General features: G+C 40.7%; 2 protein-coding genes across 2 annotated transcripts; one reads left to right on the top strand and one right to left on the bottom strand.

Annotated features, from left to right (window-relative positions):
• The first annotated feature begins 7,504 nt into the window (after nucleotides 1-7,504).
• LOC117488563 (glutamate-rich protein 6-like) lies at nucleotides 7,505-12,105 on the top strand. Its single transcript, XM_034137556.1, is given in 12 exon segments — nucleotides 7,505-7,516; nucleotides 8,657-8,785; nucleotides 8,879-8,971; nucleotides 9,062-9,267; nucleotides 9,369-9,430; nucleotides 9,585-9,766; nucleotides 10,320-10,402; nucleotides 10,533-10,691; nucleotides 11,355-11,580; nucleotides 11,676-11,732; nucleotides 11,734-11,839; nucleotides 11,842-12,105. Coding segments are annotated over 12 exon segments (1,416 nt in total). The 3' UTR covers nucleotides 11,943-12,105.
• Nucleotides 12,106-12,888: 783 nt separating this feature from the next.
• selenot1a (selenoprotein T, 1a) lies at nucleotides 12,889-18,588 on the bottom strand. Its single transcript, XM_034138142.1, has 6 exons — nucleotides 18,349-18,588; nucleotides 17,346-17,456; nucleotides 16,252-16,378; nucleotides 14,775-14,862; nucleotides 14,497-14,663; nucleotides 12,889-13,417 (listed from the first exon to the last, which is right to left on the bottom strand). The coding sequence occupies exons 1-5, from the start codon at nucleotides 18,480-18,482 to the stop codon at nucleotides 14,539-14,541; spliced, it is 585 nt and encodes a 194-aa protein (XP_033994033.1). The 5' UTR covers nucleotides 18,483-18,588; the 3' UTR covers nucleotides 12,889-13,417; nucleotides 14,497-14,538.

Genomic DNA, 18,588 nt, shown 5'->3' with positions numbered 1-18,588 from the left:
GTTCGAATACTCCAAAAAAACAGCTCCTAAGTTCTAACCCTATCGTCTATTCCTTGACCTCGGAGTGAAACGTCATGGGGTTAAGGGATAGTGGATAGGAGAATTCAAAAGGATTTAGGAGAAGAGACTGCGGCACTTTAGAGAATCCGACTGCACTTTCACTATCCGACGTGTTTATGATGCGCCAGCAGAGGTCATAAATGTGCGCCTGCTGCTGTGGGGAAACTATGGAAACTACAGTTTTCTATACAGCGGACTACAACATGGATGTTTAATAAGAACGAGGGACTACTGTAAACTCATCTAGAGACTCTGCACCGTGCTCTGATGCTGTTGTTTTATGCTTTATGAACGGGGACAACAGAGAAACATATTCTTCATGACCAAAGTTGAAATTGAAATAAAAAAGGAAAGTGAAACTTATGCTCGTCACCCTCTCCCTCCGGTCCACATTAATACAAATGATCCCAATACATATGATTGTATGAAAAGATCTTAAAATCAATACAAATGTATTTATTATAAACGTTAGTCCTTAACATCTATCACTGTGTATATCACCATTCAAATATCTTTTAAAAGTTGAACAAACCCCACACAGCTCAGTAAAGACTGTGAAATGTTGACTTTATTTGATCATTTCAGTAAAAACTAACGTTCATATTTCTCTTTTTGATTATAATACTGATGAACGTTCAAAACAAAGCACTTTGGCAACTTACCACATACGTTTTAAAATGCTTAATAAGCACCGTAACTTTCATGATATCATTTCTCGTTCATAATCGGTTGTTTCCGTGAACGGCCGACTGTTGTGTGACGGCAAATGCTGCGGCCGCAAGGCATTGTGGGGCAGCATTTTCTCCTCTCCTTTCGGTTAGGGAGGTCCAGTGGTTCCTAGGCTAAAGGAGGTTATAAAGGAAGTTTGAAACCTCCTTTCCTTTTAATTTAGAGAATTCGAACGGCACTTATCATGGCTGCCACTGAGGGACTTCCGGGTCATTTCATTCCGTTAGGAAGGTTCCTAAGCTAAATGGACTATTCGAATGCAACCCGGCTCGAGATCGCTAGAATTTGAAAATACCCAGCCGGAAGAAATCTGCCACTTCCTTACAGAGCCCCTCCTCCAACACACACGAACGCGCACATGACCAATGAGGGCACAAGATAAGTACGGCTTCCACAGATGAATTTTTTTTATGGATTTTTTGTCAAAGCACTTAAGATATTTATTGCTATCGGGATGTTAAGAGCATTCCATGGAATATAACAAAAAGTGTATCTCGAGCCGGTTTCTTAAACTTACCTACCCCACCTTTAAGAGGGAAAATATCTTTCAAAATAAAATTGTTTTTACGATAAGCTTCTTAACAATTACTATCATGTTTACATAACAGTAGACTAAATACAACTCATATGATGTAATTAGGACACTTATAAAATAGAAAAACTTATTTTCTATATTGCTCCAATACTTTAAATGTAGATTAAAGGGTTGTGAGGATAAACAAGAACAGCAGTACATCCAAAGACAATGGAAAGAAAACATGGAAATATACCAAGAATGTCTACACATCCTCAATTGCTAACCCATTATATTAAGAATACTTGAGGTGAGAACATCTTTTAAATATAAGACATTCCCCATTGTTATTTTCCCCGACTTAACAGGAAAGGGGAAAAAACGAGAAATGAATTATTTCCCCCTAATCTTTATTCACGAAGCGGTATACAAGTTGTATTCAAAAGTATACAAACAACTTTGCACAAGCTTGAGAATGCAAAGTCCATTAAGTCCTTTCAGAGTTCAAATAAAAACATATCCCGATTCTTGGTTCTTCATAATTTTGTGTAATGTATCATACGGTTTGATTTCGATAACAAACCAATGAATGCAAGGGAAGAGTCTGACTATTTTGATTTGTTAATCTACTTTGACCCACAATAATTAGATGTATAACAATGCTTTCCCTTATTTAGAAGACAAAATATTTATCTTCACATCAAGGAAAGTCAATCAGACGGTAACGGGATGGTGAACATGCATCAGTGTCCCAGCCTGACTTGGACCAGAGATGTCGCTTCATGGTTAGTTCCATAATTTGAAAGAAACAATACACAGGTGTTAAGGACACTGTAGGATAAAAGGTTTTGCTTCTATCATTGTTGACATTTCACTTGAATAATTAAGGATCTCACCTGTCAAGTCATTTTTAGTTGTATGAAGGCTACTTTTACAATATAACATCTACATGTGTAGTTTGAACACTTATGACCTAGTGTTAGACCAAATATTTAGTAATGCTTACTCCAGTTTACAAAACCAAAAAGAGACAAATGCTGAAGGTTCATTGTTTTGATTTGCATAACTGCCCAAAGTTGTAAATGCTCCATTTCAGAGTTGGTGTATGTAATGAGTGAAGCCAGCGTCCCTCACACAGCAGATGTTAATTATTTTAGGAAAGGACATGATGGAACTTTACCTTTGACTGAAATACATTTTCATAAATACAACCCTTTTAAAGCTTGTTCACACAAGGAAAGCTATTGTGAACACAAAAGGTTCCAATTCAAAACCTATTAAGAAATGGTTGAGCAATGATGCCACCATGTGGACACAAAGCCACACTATGACAACACTTCAAATGCCAAACATGAATTGAATTTATAAATGTAGGAATTTAAAGTGTGCACTTTAAGTTAATCATTTGTCAGCAGAACTTTTCTGTTTAAATTAAATGTCATTTTCTCAATATGGACTATTCACTCATTCACAAACCAAATGAGACTTCTTGAAGAGCCTGGAATAAAGAGTCTCTTGGGTAGTTGAAGGTTAAAAAAAAAGCACAAACTGGAAAGCGTCTCTGTTCAAAACTTTTATTAGAACTGTTTAAGTAAGGTAGCGTGGAGGAGGAAAAGGAGGCAGCAATGATATGGGCAAGTGAACATGGGGATGAAAAGGAGGATGGGGTGCCGGAGTGGGCGGGGGATCTGGTTTCACAGTGGTAGCTGGAGTGGTTGGATATTGGGGATAGGGAGGGATCATAGGGTAAAGATGATAGTAAGGCATAGATGGTAGAAGCTGCGATGAAGGATTTTTAGCCTTTGGTTTAGTTGTAGTTTGTGTTGTCGTAGTCGTTTTTGGCTTTGTTGCTGGATAAAGAGGATTAAAGGGAGGATACATCGGAATATATTGTGGAAACGGCATCTGAACGTATTGAGGCATCTGAGGGTTTTGAGGCATCTGAGGGTTTTGAGGCATCTGAGGGTTTTGAGGCATCTGAGGGTTTGCAGTTGTAGGCTGTGTGGTCGTTGCTGTTGTCTCCAGCATCTTAGGGTATTGACGCATCAGATGGTATTGAGGCATCAGAGCGTATTGAGGCATCAGAGGGTATTGAGGCATCAGAGGGTATTGAGGCATCAGAGGGTATTGAGGCATCAGAGGAAATTGAGGCATCAGAGGAAATTGAGGCATCAGAGGAAATTGAGGCATCAGAGGAAATTGAGGCATCTGATGGAATTTAGGGTTTTGAGGCATCTTACGGTTTTGAGGCATCCGAGGATTTTGAGGCATCTGAGGCAATGCAGGAATTTTAGGAATTTGAGTCGCCTTTGCAGTTGTAGGCCGTGTGGTTGTTGCCTCGGGCATCTTAGGGTTTTGAGGCATCTGAGGGTTTGAGGCATCTGAGGGTTTTGAGGCATCTGAGGGTTTTGAGGCATCTGAGGGTTTTGAGGCATCTGAGGGTTTTGAGGCATCCGACGCATCTGAGGGTTTTGAGGCATCCGACGCATCTGAGGGTTTTGAGGCATCTGAGGGTTTTGAGGCATCCGAGGGTTTTGAGGCATCCGAGGGTTTTGAGGCATCCGAGGGTTTTGAGGCATCCGAGGGTTTTGAGGCATCCGAGGGTTTTGAGGCATCCGAGGGTTTTGAGGCATCCGAGGGTTTTGAGGCATCCGAGGGTTTTGAGGCATCCGAGGGTTTTGAGGCATCCGAGGGTTTTGAGGCATCCGAGGGTTTTGAGGCATCCGAGGGTTTTGAGGCATCTGAGGCATCTCAGGGTTTTGAGGGTTTTGAGGCATCTCAGGGTTTTGAGGCATCTCAGGGTTTTGAGGCATCTCAGGGTTTTGAGGCATCTCAGGGTTTGAGGCATCTCAGGGTTTTGAGGCATCTCAGGGTTTTGAGGCATCTCAGGGTTTTGAGGCATCTCAGGGTTTTGAGGCATCTCAGGGTTTTGAGGCATCTGAGGGTTTTGAGGCATCTCAGGGTTTTGAGGCATCTCAGGGTTTTGAGGCATCCGAGGCATCTGAGGGTTTTGAGGGTTTTGAGGCATCCGAGGCATCTCAGGGTTTTGAGGGTTTTGAGGCATCCGAGGCATCTCAGGGTTTTGAGGGTTTTGAGGCATCCGAGGCATCTGAGGGTTTTGAGGCATCTGAGGGTTTTGAGGCATCTGAGGGTTTTGAGGCATCCGAGGCATCTGAGGGTTTTGAGGGTTTTGAGGCATCCGAGGCATCTCAGGGTTTTGAGGGTTTTGAGGCATCCGAGGCATCTCAGGGTTTTGAGGGTTTTGAGGCATCCGAGGCATCTCAGGGTTTTGAGGGTTTTGAGGGTTTTGAGGCATCCGAGGCATCTCAGGGTTTTGAGGCATCTGAGGCATCTGAGGCATCTCAGGGTTTTGAGGAATCTGAGGGTTTTGAGGCATCTGAGGGTTTTGAGGCATCTGAGGGTTTTGAGGCATCTGAGGGTTTTGAGGCATCTGAGGGTTTTGAGGCATCTGAGGGTTTTGAGGCATCTGAGGCATCTGAGGGTTTTGAGGCATCTGAGGCATCTGAGGGTTTTGAGGCATCTGAGGGTTTTGAGGCATCTGAGGCATCTGAGGCATCTGAGGGTTTTGAGGCATCGGAGGGAATTGAGGCATCGGAGGGTTTTGAGGCATCTGAGGGTTTTGAGGCATCTGAGGGTTTTGAGGCATCTGAGGGTTTTGAGGCATCTGAGGGTTTTGAGGCATCTGAGGGAATTGAGGCATCGGAGGGAATTGAGGCATCCGAGGGTTTTGAGGCATCCGAGGGTTTTGAGGCATCCGAGGCATCTGAGGGTTTTGAGGCATCTGAGGGTTTTGAGGCATCTGAGGGTTTTGAGGCATCTGAGGGTTTTGAGGCATCTGAGGGTTTTGAGGCATCTGAGGGTTTTGAGGCATCCGAGGCATCTGAGGGTTTTGAGGCATCTGAGGCATCTGAGGGTTTGAGGCATCCGAGGCATCTGAGGGTTTTGAGGCATCTCAGGTTTTTGAGGCATCCGAGGCATCTGAGGGTTTTGAGGCATCTGAAGGTTTTGAGGCATCCGAGGCATCTGAGGGTTTTGAGGCATCTGAAGGTTTTGAGGCATCTGAAGGTTTTGAGGCATCTGAAGGTTTTGAGGCATCTGAAGGTTTTGAGGCATCTGAAGGTTTTGAGGCATCTGAGGGTTTTGAGGCATCTGAGGGTTTTGAGGCATCTGAGGGTTTTGAGGCATCTGAGGGTTTTGAGGCATCTGAGGCATCTGAGGCATCTGAGGGAATTGAGGGTTTTGAGGCATCTGAGGGAATTGAGGGTTTTGAGGGTTTTGAGGCATCTGAGGGAATTGAGGCATCTGAGGGTTTTGAGGCATCTGAGGGTTTTGAGGCATCTGAGGGTTTTGAGGCATCTGAGGGTTTTGAGGCATCTGAGGGTTTTGAGGCATCTGAGGGTATTGAGGTATCTGAGCTACAGGGGAATGGGGGGAAGTCGTTTTGGAAGCAGGAGGTGCGGCAGTAGGTGCGGCAGGTTTGGAACACCAGAGAGAGACTGGAATTCCTTGCCAACGCATCGGGAGTACATAACTTCCACCCTTTTGGAGAAAAACATACAATTAGAAACAGCAAGGAATCACACAAACCTGTCAATGTTACAATCCGACTGTACAAGGCAAAAGATTAATCTCATGCTATATTTTCTAAATAGATCATCATGAAACATATTTGAATGTCGGTCCCCATCCAAAAAACATAGTTAATCAGTACATTTGAAAGCAAGCGAAAAACAACTCGCATTTGAAAAGGTGAAAACACATTTTCGCTTGAGATCAATATCATGCAGATTAAACATTTTAATTTTTTTAAGCTCTTGTTTCACCATTCATAACTATAACAATTCACAGAACTAGCCATCGTATTTTTAAACTCACTTCCTCACTCTTTAAATCAGTTTCACATTACCTCTTGAACCATGTTGCAGCCATCATAGGGAACCAACATGACAAGTGCATGTGAGTTCCTCTGCATGCTGTAGCCACAGGTAGACGGGACCTGGGACAGAGGCATTGGAGGTGCATTTCCTGTGGGGTAAAAAGGTTCAGTGTTTATATCATTGGTAGAGATAAATCAAGTCTACATTTAGGATATTATGGCTATTAATTTACCTTGTTCTACCGCAAATTGTCTAGCTCCTAGTCCCACCGCTCTGAACTTCAACTGGCCCGAACCACACTGCAGTGAGGGTGACATGCTCATCCATGACGAGTCTTTGGGACTGGCGTCTTGTGTTGGGCTCATCCAGCCTGAAGGCGAATATAAAATATATATATATATATTTTTTCAATAGTCTGTACTTTAAAGAGAAGCAAAACAATTCAAGCAAAATAACAAAACCCTTCAATACGTAATCAAAATATTTTTACCTGCAGAGTCTGCTTGATAAGCACCTTCATCCTCCACATAAGTGTTTGAGGATGACTTCTTGGTCCCGTCTGTGACTTGAGAATCAAGTCCTGACCCTTTTTCAAAAGCTCTCCCGAAAACAATTGTCCCCTCTTGGAACCCATTTGTTGTATCTGCATATTTTCGCCCTTCTCTTCTTTCTGTTTTCTTCAGTCGATAACAGTCTATAGTTTGCGCAAAATAACACGTCAGAATAACAGCTGTAGCCAGGTAAACACCAATGCTTTTTCTCTTTCCTGTGTGTATCATCCTGTTGGACATGACTGCTGATGTGAAGAGTTGAGAGAACTTCCTTGCCTCAGCTATTTAAGCATCAAGCAGGTGCTGCCACAAGCAATCAAGCTGTTATTGGATCCACCTGGGTTGTGTCAAGGTTGTCAATAGTCTAGCTGTCTAACTGAGAGGTTCATGGCCATCTCACCAACTTAAGGGTAAAAACAACCACTCTGCCATCTTTTGGAGAAATGGAGAAATGGTGTAACCTATGTACGTGTAATGTATACACTTTAGACATTATGTTATTTACAATAAACCTAATGAGTACAAAGTTTACTCCTCTCTCCTAAAATGAATAATCACAAGGTTATATAATGTGGTATGATCAGAAGCTCAAGAACATTTACTTATTTAAGATTACACTGTTTTGTCAACTTCTGTTGTGAACGCCATCGTTAGAATTTGGAGCTCAAATTTGTATTTAGAAGAAAAAGGAAATTTGAACATGTGCAACTGGGCAAACTCCATCTGCAGAGGAAGCACTGAACAGCTACGGAATGAATCTTGAGGTGAGGTTTGTTCGTCTTCTTTGTCTATATTTCCAAATCTTCTTTACTTTATTTATTGTGGCATCACAACCTAGATTCACAGTGAAATGGTTAGCACTGCATTTCAGAATTCACTAATAAAAAGGATCGCTTTAGAAATATTCAAAAATAAATCTTTATTTTGCCTATTTTCGACTTGAACCTTGACATAAACTGTACATAATAATTCAGGATTCATCTTTTTCCTGCTGACAAAGACTATATAATCTGCACTTTGAAAGTATTATGCAACATATTACAATTGTGTTTCATAATACACGTGGATATTAATACCAGTAGTCCAGCGACCAAAACAAGGTATGCTATTACAGTAACACATTGCTTCAGGCAGCTTTGTCTCCAAGGTAACTGACAACAACAAAAAGTGTGAGGTGTTGGGGTGAGTGCATTACCTTAAGTGTACATATTTTTTGTCAGTTTGCTATTCTCATTTTCATAATTTTCAATCAAACTAAAGCTTATAATTTACAATTTTTTCAATTGATACATTTCATGCAGGTATTGCCTAATCTCATATCTGTTTTTATGACCTTTCTCTGTCCCCTTTTAAACATGATAATTTATGATATTTTTCTTGTAAATGTGATGCTGATTCTGCTACATAAATGTTTATAATAAATATATGTGATTTAGAGTCTTTGAGATATTTTTCATGTTATTGCCACCTAATTTATTTACTGTATATATTCATCTTCACCAGGAGATGCACCTTACAGAAGCAGTAAATACTGAATACCTTCATGGGAAAAATATTCGAAAGCAGTGACTTTACTGCAGTCAGAAGACATGACATCTAGCTCTTCCTGTAAGTCTGCTCCAATCACAACTACGATTAAATAAAAAAAAGCAGGCCAGTGTTTACTTCTCTTAGTAGGACTTGATTCAACAGTACATTTTGTTTTACCATTAGACCCTGCTTCTACATTAGAACACTATATCAGTGAGCCACTATCTGCCCTGGATGACAAAGTAAGACGGATCAAGTAGTTGAAAATACACAATCGATTTTGCTTTTCAGCTCTGTTTTAATCAATTGCATTTGTTAAAGCTTTTGATTTATTACTTGTTAACTTTAATAGATTTGTGTTTTTCTTTGGTAAGCGGAGAGCAGAGGGCTGTCCACAGTATGTCAGGGACCCTCCCACCTATTGTCTCAGAGCAGCAGGAGTTCTGAGGTATAACCGGGAGTCTGACAACAACAGGATAAACCTAACAACCATTCTTCCAGCGGTAAAAGAGATCAAGTTTCTACCTACTGTTGTGAACTCCAATCTACATGAATTTATGTTACTGATTATTTCAATATAACACTTGTTTGTCCAGTCCCAACCTGTGACAGAATACCCAGTAAGGTGTGAGTTCTGTGGAGGAAAGGCCCAACCTTCACTGGATCTAACATGGACTCAGGAACCTGAGGTAACAAACAAATTAACACAGGAAAATAAACCCCCAAATACACCTGATGAACCGTTTACCTCCTTGCATCCTCTTTCATTTTCATCTTAGTCAATGCCACTGTTCTGCTGTGCTCAGCGGCAGCAGCTGTGTAAGATGCTGGTAAAGCAGAGATGTTTGGTTGAAGGCAGATGTGACCTGAGGACTCCATCGTCACCAAGAGACAAGCCTGGAACAGTAAAGGGGGAGCTTCTCTTACAAGGCAAGGAGATGGAGGATAACAACAAGTTCATCATGGACTTACTGAGTGGACTGAGGTACAACTTTGCGTCTTAAAATGATTTTAAATCCATTACACAGCAACAGAAAAATAAAGTAAACTACTAATCTTTATACTGTAATGTTTATGCTTCATTAGAGAACAATCAGAATTAAGAATATACGATGATTACTCAATCCAACTACCGGGGGCAGAAACCTGTGAGTAACAGCTGAGTTTATGTAACGCATTGACAGCTTTTAATCTGTTCATGCAGTCATGATTGATAAGCACAAACACGCATTTCAAGAGCTCTCTTTGTGACTTTAAATGGCTTTGTGAGGCTGATACAGTTTGTCCTGTGCTATTGTTTAGTTCCCCCAACATCAAAGGTCCTTAGCTTCCGGCTCTCTCGTGCTCCAGGAGAAGGATGTTGGACAGTTTGTCCTTGTAGCGATGCTGAAAAGGAATTGAAAATAAAACAGGAAGAGGAGCAGGTGTTGATCCTTTTTTGTGACCACAAGCTACTTCAGTTTGGCATATGTCATTATCATCAGGTACCCACAATATGCTATTGTGTATTCTCTTATTAAAGTCAGTGCTAAGAATACCTAACCTTTATTGGAAAACTAACAAATAATCCTAATTTATTTGTATTGATTCAGGAGGACTTCATTCTGTATATTATCTTTACCCATATACACTGCCCCCCTGTTGTCACCCTGTATCTGATCAATACATAAAACTACACAATAGCAGTTTTAAAGCTGTATTTTTCTTTTAACATTTATTTATTGTAAATAAGGTTAAATATTTCTGGGTATAAACATTTATGGCTTTTGATAGGGTTACTTTAGCAATCTAATCTTGTGCTTTCATAAAGTAGGCAAGACACTGACACTGAAATTATAGAAGCAGATACTGAAATGTCTTCCTGATTTGTAGTCCCTAGTATAGCTCAGGTCCCAAAGATACTTGATTATAACTTCCCAAAAAGCAGTAGCTTTTTTAGTTGGACTCTCAGTTGCCTAATTTTATAATGTAGCCTTTTTGTTGTAAATGTTGGTTAACATTAAAGTCTTTGATTTGTTTATTTGTCCATGTTCACAGGACAGGGCAGAACCTCTTCAGAAGAATTACTCCAATGGCAGGACCTTTCTTACTGTGTTCCCTGATGGCTCTGCTCAGGCCTTGTATCCACTCACAATGCATAGATTTTTATAATGTGACCAGATTTCCAGTGGGTCTTGCAAGAAGCCCAAGAGAGTGTGCATGCAATACTACATACAGTGGGTGTTCCCATCCTTATCGTCATGTTAACAGCTATCCCTCAGGCCTCTTGGCTCTGGTTGTCGTGGTCACTGCAGAAAATGGGAGAGTCTGCATTGTGTACGATGACAGCGATGCCTCCAGTCCATCGATGAGAGCCATGTTCCAGTCTGACGGCAGGGCGACATGTTATCACAGCAATGGGAACATATGGTACAAAGAAAAGTATATGTATATATTATTGAATTAAAATGTTTAGAATTAATATATATTTCAAAGCAATACTTGCCTTAAATGATATTTGTATATCCATTACTTATCACGTGTTACCTCCAAGATAAAAATGTTTGCAAGCCGCTTTTGTGAACAAGCAATTCCAATCCGGAAAATAGGTTTAGCAAGCATACGACTGAATAAATAGGATTAGGATTATATTTCACGTTGTGTGAGAGTTTTTTATCAGAAGTTAATAGTTTTGCTGTTGTGAGTGTGGCCTTCATTCATCAAGAATATTCAGTTTTACAAATCATCTTTGCAACAATTGTTCTTCTTCCAGAATTGTGGTTACCAAGAAGTGAGTAGTTTAAATTAAAAAATATGTTGGGGTGAAATATTAATTCAATATTAAGGTGAATAAAAGTTGGCGGTGGCAAGATGAAAAACCATGAATTGGGAAACATGGCAAAAACTCTTGAAAGACTCGCTGCCAGAGGCCTTATCATAATCTTAACCATAGCAGGTCAGTCAATGCTTTAACGCAAGAGTTATACCCTATGCATCAGACTGTATAACATCCTGTTCTATACAAATGGGTGCATGACATGGATGGTTTAGAAAAGCTTATAATACTAATTGCATGTGTGTGTGTTGTTGCAGGCTGACTTTAAACAGTGCCGGCGGTCAGTGTTTGGATGAAGCTGGTGCCAGGGTTCATCGGTGGAGCTGGAACAGTCCGAGCCTCATCCCCACTCCCCTGCATCCCGTCTTCCTGTCCCTCAACAAAACGATTGGGGTCCGAATCCTCGGGAAGGAACAGGTGTTTGTTACCTTCCTGGCAAAAGGCCAACAGGCAAGGTTCAGAGTTGGTGCCTGCTGCGCTCAGGTGAAGCCATGTTTTTCTAACAAATGTTTTTTCTGCCTATTCATCTTGCAGTTGCTTGCATCGCCAATTCTGCTTCAATATTGTTTTCCCTCCAGTGTGATTGTGCAACAGGCAGCGATGCTTCAGGGCCGTCAATATCAAAGGAGGAGCTGTATGTGTTTGGCAGCCAAGGTTAGGATTCATCAGGCTTTCCAGAATCTCCACCAGTACCTGACGACGCCTTCACATCCCCATCTGCTGAAAACCACATAAGCCCCTCACCTCATGTTATTGCCCAGAGGCTTCTCGAAGTCAGTACTGATGTGATGAGTGAGACAGCCTTTATCCAAGGATGTCAAGATTGTCTGCCAGTAATAAAGTAATCTGTGACACAATGATCGCAGCTTTGCCATTGATAAAAAGTAAGGCACATCCAAAAGGCCAACAATTGTTATCTTATAAAAAAGCCCTCAAATTACCATTTCACACCCCCACCCCCTTCTTCCTCTTGTAACATGCTATACAAATGTAATGTATTATTATATAATCAAGGTCATACAACAGAAAGCATTCAAAAACCTTGTTTTGCATTCATGTGGGTAGAAGTCCCATATAGGAGGGTCTAAATAATATTAAACATGTCATCTTCTTGCAAAAAAGCACTGGTGTCTTTTATACAACCTAATGGCTCCTATGGGATTTCAAAAGTTAGGAGAGCATTTCCACCACATTTGCTCAAACAGGACTTTTCTTTCTCAATAATGGTATTTGAGACCACACAACAGAATCTGAAAAAAACAAAACAAATGACCTCTAAATAACATTAGTAAAGCATTCTCACACTAGACTTTTACAATGGTCATACCCTTTCAAATTATCTGACCCATAACCCATTATAAGGCTTTTTTAAACACCTGTAACAGCAAAAAGGCCCTCATGGGATCAACTTAATTACATAATGGGATGTTGCCCTAGTTTGGATTATCCAAAAATCAACAAGCGTTGCCACTGACGTCACTGTTTTAGTCTTGTATTGTCAAGGCTAATCTGCTGTGTGTTCTAATCACATAAGCTTGGATCCTCAGGTCTTCCTAATAACATTAGAGTGGAGCAGATGGCTTTAAAGTGCACTCATGGCTGTAAGCAAGCAGGCCATCAAGACAAAAAGAGCAGTATCTCTCAGGCATTCATTTAGATTAACTACATTTTCTCTCAGATAACTTAACACCTTGAGGGCAGACACATCACCCAACATCTCTTCTAAAGGTAATAGGTTTTATCATTCATAACACAGACCAGCACATCAGTAAACCACAACACCAGAGCCTCACAGTTAAATAGTTACAATATGTTTAATTTTCTTTCAGCTTCCTTCAAGTTATGCAAATATAAAAATTATTCAGAAATCATACCAAGACAACAATTTCCCAATGTTATTTCCACAACAATGATGACAGTGTTGCATGTTCTACATGGTTAAGCTAGGTTTAGAACAAGTAACTTAAAAACTCTACATGTGGCTCAGTGGTACAAAGAACACGTTTTAAATCACATGGATCAGTTGTATGCAATAGGTTAAAGACTATAATAATCAATGTTAAATCTCTCCTTATGGGACCACTGAGGTCACCTGGATGAAATCTGCAGTAGTTTGAATAGATCAAGAAGATGACAAAAACAAAACAAAATTGGCCGGCACTGTTGCCATGGATCCCACTCTGGCGTCAGGGGCGGGATATCTCCAATGGGCATGGTGAAGGTTGATGGGGGCATCCAGTCTGTGCTAGCAGTTTTCCTGCCTTCAGCGCAGACCTTCATAAACATCACTTCACAGCCCAGAGAGGATCCCACCTCAAACCTACACAGGAAGACAGAGGAAGCAGATCAAAGTCAAACAAATGGCCAATATAACTCACAACAAGAAAATCAGATAACATTAGGGATGGGTATCGTTAAAGTTTTAACGGTACTACTACTTTTATCGATACCGCTTATCGGTCCGGTCTTTTAACGGTACTTTTATCGGTTCTTTTGGAGAAAAAAACAAGGTAAACTAACTAAACAAATTGTGAACAAAACTAACATTGCTTTTTATTTAAATTAAATAAATAATATTTCACATCAAAAGAAACAACAATGTTTTAACAAATCGTATTAAATAATCTGATGACAGAATTGTAAACAGAATAGCTGAAACTTTAACAAAATAAATAACTCAGTTCCCTCTAATCATTAACCCATGTTTGTATAATTGAGTTAACCGTGTGTTGCTGCTAGCATACATAACACCTGACGTGGAAAAGTTACTCGTGGATGGGGCTACAGAGCTACTAGAAAGACAGTCGAACCCGGTGCATTTCTCCGTCTGAACGTGGTGCACTTTTGCTAAATGTTTCGACAAATTGCTCGTGTTACCGCCCTGACATGCTAAACTCTTATGGCACTTTTGGTAACGAGCATTGTCCACATTGAGACGGGTAAAGTTTAACCACACCTCAGAGCTCGTTCTCTCCGCCATCTCCTCCGTGTGTGTGTGTGTGTGTGTGTGTGTGTGTGTTGCTGTGTGTTGCTGCATGTGTGTAAACTGCCCTGCCCCCTCGCAAGCAGGCGGGCGAGAGATCTCTCGCCTGGATTGGAAAGATCGAAAATACTAAAAAGTAATCATAGACGCATTTTGCAGACTTTTTGCATATTAGAAACGGAGTTGGCGACACTAAAACTGCAATATAATGCTTGTGTAGCAATAATGCATATGACATTTTTTACATGTCTCCAGTACCGATAAAAAGACCGATAACGTCGGAGCTTAACGGTACCACGGTCTTTAATAATTCAGCCCCGGGGCCCGTTTAATACCGGGGCTCGGTACCCATCCCTAGATAACAAGCAAAGGCTGTAAAATAAGCAGAACAGTGAGATGAACACCACTGTACTTACATGGAGGGGCTTTTAGCTCTAGCCAGGATTAGACGAGTAGGGTTAGGAGTGGAGGTGTGTTCCTGTGTTCATGTGAACGTTCATCTTCATCTCGTTGTCCAGGATTTGCACAAGCTGCTGCATGGAGGGCAGGTGACCGGACTCTAGTTTGGACCACACTGGTACATCTGTGGAAACACAACACGTCACTGTAATTGACTGCATTTCGTTCAATTACCATAGAACTTCATTGTAATCATTTGAAAGACTTTAGTGAATAAGCCCATGCTCTGACTCACCATTTAATGTGATTTCAAAAGCTCCTGTAGACATTAACTGGTTTTCAATCATATTGCTGAAGAAGAACACCATCATGCATGCATATATCTGAAAGAAGAATGAGAGAAACTTGAGTTTAACATTTCTGCAAAGAAATAAAATAGATGTTCCAACATGTTTGTGCACTGTATGCAGTACAAGAGCAGTGCACTGAAAATAAACAGTTTCCAAGTTTAGGCTTGGATGAAAACAAACAACAATGTATTTATTAGCAACACAAATCCATGCCAAATGCTTGCTAAATACATGTTTAAATTGCTGGTAAAACACAAGAATAGCCACAAGAGTTTTATTTGCAAATATCTGATGTGAGCAGTCATTCTTCCTCTGAGCCTTTGGCATGTGTGTAACCCTGGGGATAACAGACCAGGCAAAACAATACTTAACAACACAGCCTGAAGACCCCGAGTGAGCTAATGAAATCCCATGGGTTTGAGTTACACCTGGCAGTGTGTGTTTGTACACAACTGTATTATGGCGCATTTCCACTACAGCCCGGTTTAAGCGTGCCGTGCCGTGCACAGCCCATTTTTGGTTACGTTTCCACTAGGCGTATTACCGGCTAGCGGGTACTATTTCAGTTTTTCTGGCCCCATAAAATCGAGGTTCTTAGCGGGCCAACAACCAGGCTGAGTTGGGCTGAGTATGCTAAACTAGAGAGAGAATCGCTGGCAAGGGGGCTACAACTACAACAAAATGAACATATTTGACCGTGATTTAATTGTAATACACGTTTCAAAATGATGCCGAAGTAACAACATACTGATACCGGTTAGTAAAAACCATGAATTAATGCTTTGACAAGTCTGCAGACAGACGGCAGGCGAAAAACCTTTTAAAATGCGCGTTGTCTGAATGGAGATCGGCTAAGCTAACGCAGTATATGCTCCGACCGTCCACACTCACAACAACGGCCTATACAGACACAAATAAACCAGCGACTGTACTCGCCATGACACAGGCAGTCTGTGGTTTGTACTTGTTTAACTTTTGTCTAGTTTCTGAACAGATATGAGGAGCTGTGAGCTTGAGTGCTAACAGCTAACGGCTGATGTTGTTTTTCTGTGGTTCTCATTGAAGATGACGTCACGGCTCCGCCTACACTGCGTTACTATAGTTACTGCCCCAGCTACTAAACTGTAATGGAAACGCAGCATAAAGTGAGCCAGTCCTAACAAGGCCTAACTATACCGTACTAAGCCGAGCGAGGCCCTGCAATGGGAATGCGCCATTTGAAACAGAGGCAAACTAAAGCTCACTTTACTCCATTTCAATATTCATTCTATGATTGAGTGTGACATCTATCGTGTTAAACAGTAACATTGCTCAGCTGCATCAGACACAGAATCCTGACCCTCTCTCTCAGTCATTGTTACACATGAAAATTAAAGCATAAACCACCACACGTTCTGATAAGTGACTCAGATAGTTCTCTACCTTGTTTCCCTGGCCCCACTCCCAGATGCCAGGTGCCTGCATACCGATGAGGGCGAATGGGTCCCTGCCGATAATGATCAGCCCAATCACCAGCAGTTTGAACACAGACAGGAAGGAAGCAAAATGTCTGGGGGGAAAAAAACAAGAAACTGGCTTTTAATACAATTCCATATCAACATTAATACGCTTTATAGGTAGGAAAATTATCAGTTTGGTGTCATAATGTTGGTTTTTAAATATTAAATAAACACATTATTCTCAGTTTTTAAAGAAAGCATATTTGTTTGAAATGTAATGGAAAAAAGTATATTTAATATTGTCCACAAAATATGGAGAATGACAATAGTATACCTAACAAATTATCTTAACACAATTATTCCTAAACAACACTGTACCAAGAGTAGGACGTGACTTTTTAAAAATAATAGAAATGGGGCTTCTTTGTGTAGAATAAACACAAGATTGAGAAAACATTGTGGCAATGGCTTCATCCCATACACATGATCATTTTTGGGATTCTGAAATGTATAACTTAAAATAACAAACTTGATATGGTTTAACACTATCAAACGTATCAACAACAACCTACAACACAGAGCCTGCATCCTTTTTTACTACTTTTAAACTTTAACATGTGTAACTGGTTGAGCTACAAACAGTACACAGGATTATCCGTCTAATGGCAGAACAAGTTAGACATGGCCAAAACTAAAATAATAAACTGGGGAATAGAAACTCAGGGTGTGATACTGTTTCCTTTCTTTAATAGATCCCTAGTGTTTAGACTTCAACTGATGAGGACCCGAGGGTGCATTGACACCAACCACATATTTAACTGCAACATTTGGGACACAAATCAGTCTCACAGAGCAAATTATCCAACTACAGCCATTGATGTTTCACAAGTTCACTTACTTGTAGTTCTTAGGGATGGTAGTTATGTCTAAGTTTAAATACTACATGGCAAGATAAGCATGACTGTAAAATAATTCACATCCTCAGCTGAATAACAGCTAATCCCAGGCAGCCTTTAGACTGCTCATAGAAATCCGGACATAATCCACTTGTAACAAAGCAGACAATCTCTGACTTACTTGTAGAGGGGGATAGGAAGATAATTCTCCCCTTCAATACGGATGTCTGGGTACCGCTGGTACAAGGCCTGCATGTACTCCTCAAACACCCGCTTGTACCCTCAGGAAATGCTGTGAAAAGACAATCAGTGTTAGACAGATGTACAAAGTCTCAAAGAGGCACATAGGCAGTCATAACACAACAATGATCTCAAGGCTAAATTCACCATTTAACCTTGAGATATGGCACATGTGCCTCCTAGTATTATCTTTAAGATATTTGCTTTTTATTATTGTAAAGTGGTAGTGTGAAATTCCAGTTAGCAGCACGTGAACCACGTTTTATTTAACGTTACTTTGCACCTCATTGCTAAATGCCTCTGTTTGTGGCATATTTGTTTAAGCAAAGCAAACATTAAAATACAAATAGTTGTTTCTTGTTTACTTCAGTAACAACCCTTGCGCATTAGCATGTTAAAACCATGTGACATCTCGATTACCATATCTCTTTGACGGTAACGACAAGCACGCTTTATCGTAAATCCTTTACTCGTGTTAGCTAGTTAACGTCAGATAGGCTAGCGTTAACTAAACATCACGGTGTTAGTAAATGTATGATTGCAATACATCATTCCTGAAAGAAAGATCAACTCAGAGATTTAAATGAATCATTATTGACCGTACAATTCAAACAGGTCAACCTAGCGTTACCGTCGACTAAAGATGTAACGTTAGCTCGCAGGTTTGACAGCGGAAGCGGTGCTATGTTTTCGGTGAATGTTCAGAAGTGACACAAACCGAAACTACAAAAAAATGTACATGCATTTAGGGCATTGTTCAAGTAATGTCTAAATAAGTTATATGAACGCTTCTTATCCTCTAACATGTTTACATTAACTACTCTGCTGTTAGTTAGCTATTTAGCTTCAATCGATTTCCGGCCTATATTCGGCTATGTTGTTAGCTTTGGAGTTTAGCTAGTTAGCTTGCAATGACTCGCCACATTTTTCGCTTATTTGCTTACCAAATTTGAAACTTGAGAAGAGGTCCATTTGCAAACTGCATCTTCATTTTCTTCACTCCACTGTTGTCGCCAGACGAGGCGCACAACAGCGAGGAAAGCCCTACAACGAGGAGCGAAAACTGCAACCACTTCATCGCTAACCGTGCCAGGGTTTGGTTCCTCCGCCTGTCCGTCGGTGTGAAGCCGAGGAGGCAGCAGGTTAATCTGAGCGTCACTGCCCGGCCCCTCCTCCTCTCTTCC

This window comes from Trematomus bernacchii, unplaced genomic scaffold (assembly GCF_902827165.1).
Source record: "Trematomus bernacchii unplaced genomic scaffold, fTreBer1.1, whole genome shotgun sequence".
In the NCBI taxonomy this organism is placed as follows: Eukaryota; Metazoa; Chordata; class Actinopteri; order Perciformes; family Nototheniidae; genus Trematomus; species Trematomus bernacchii.
This window is presented reverse-complemented; position numbering and strand designations above follow the sequence as displayed.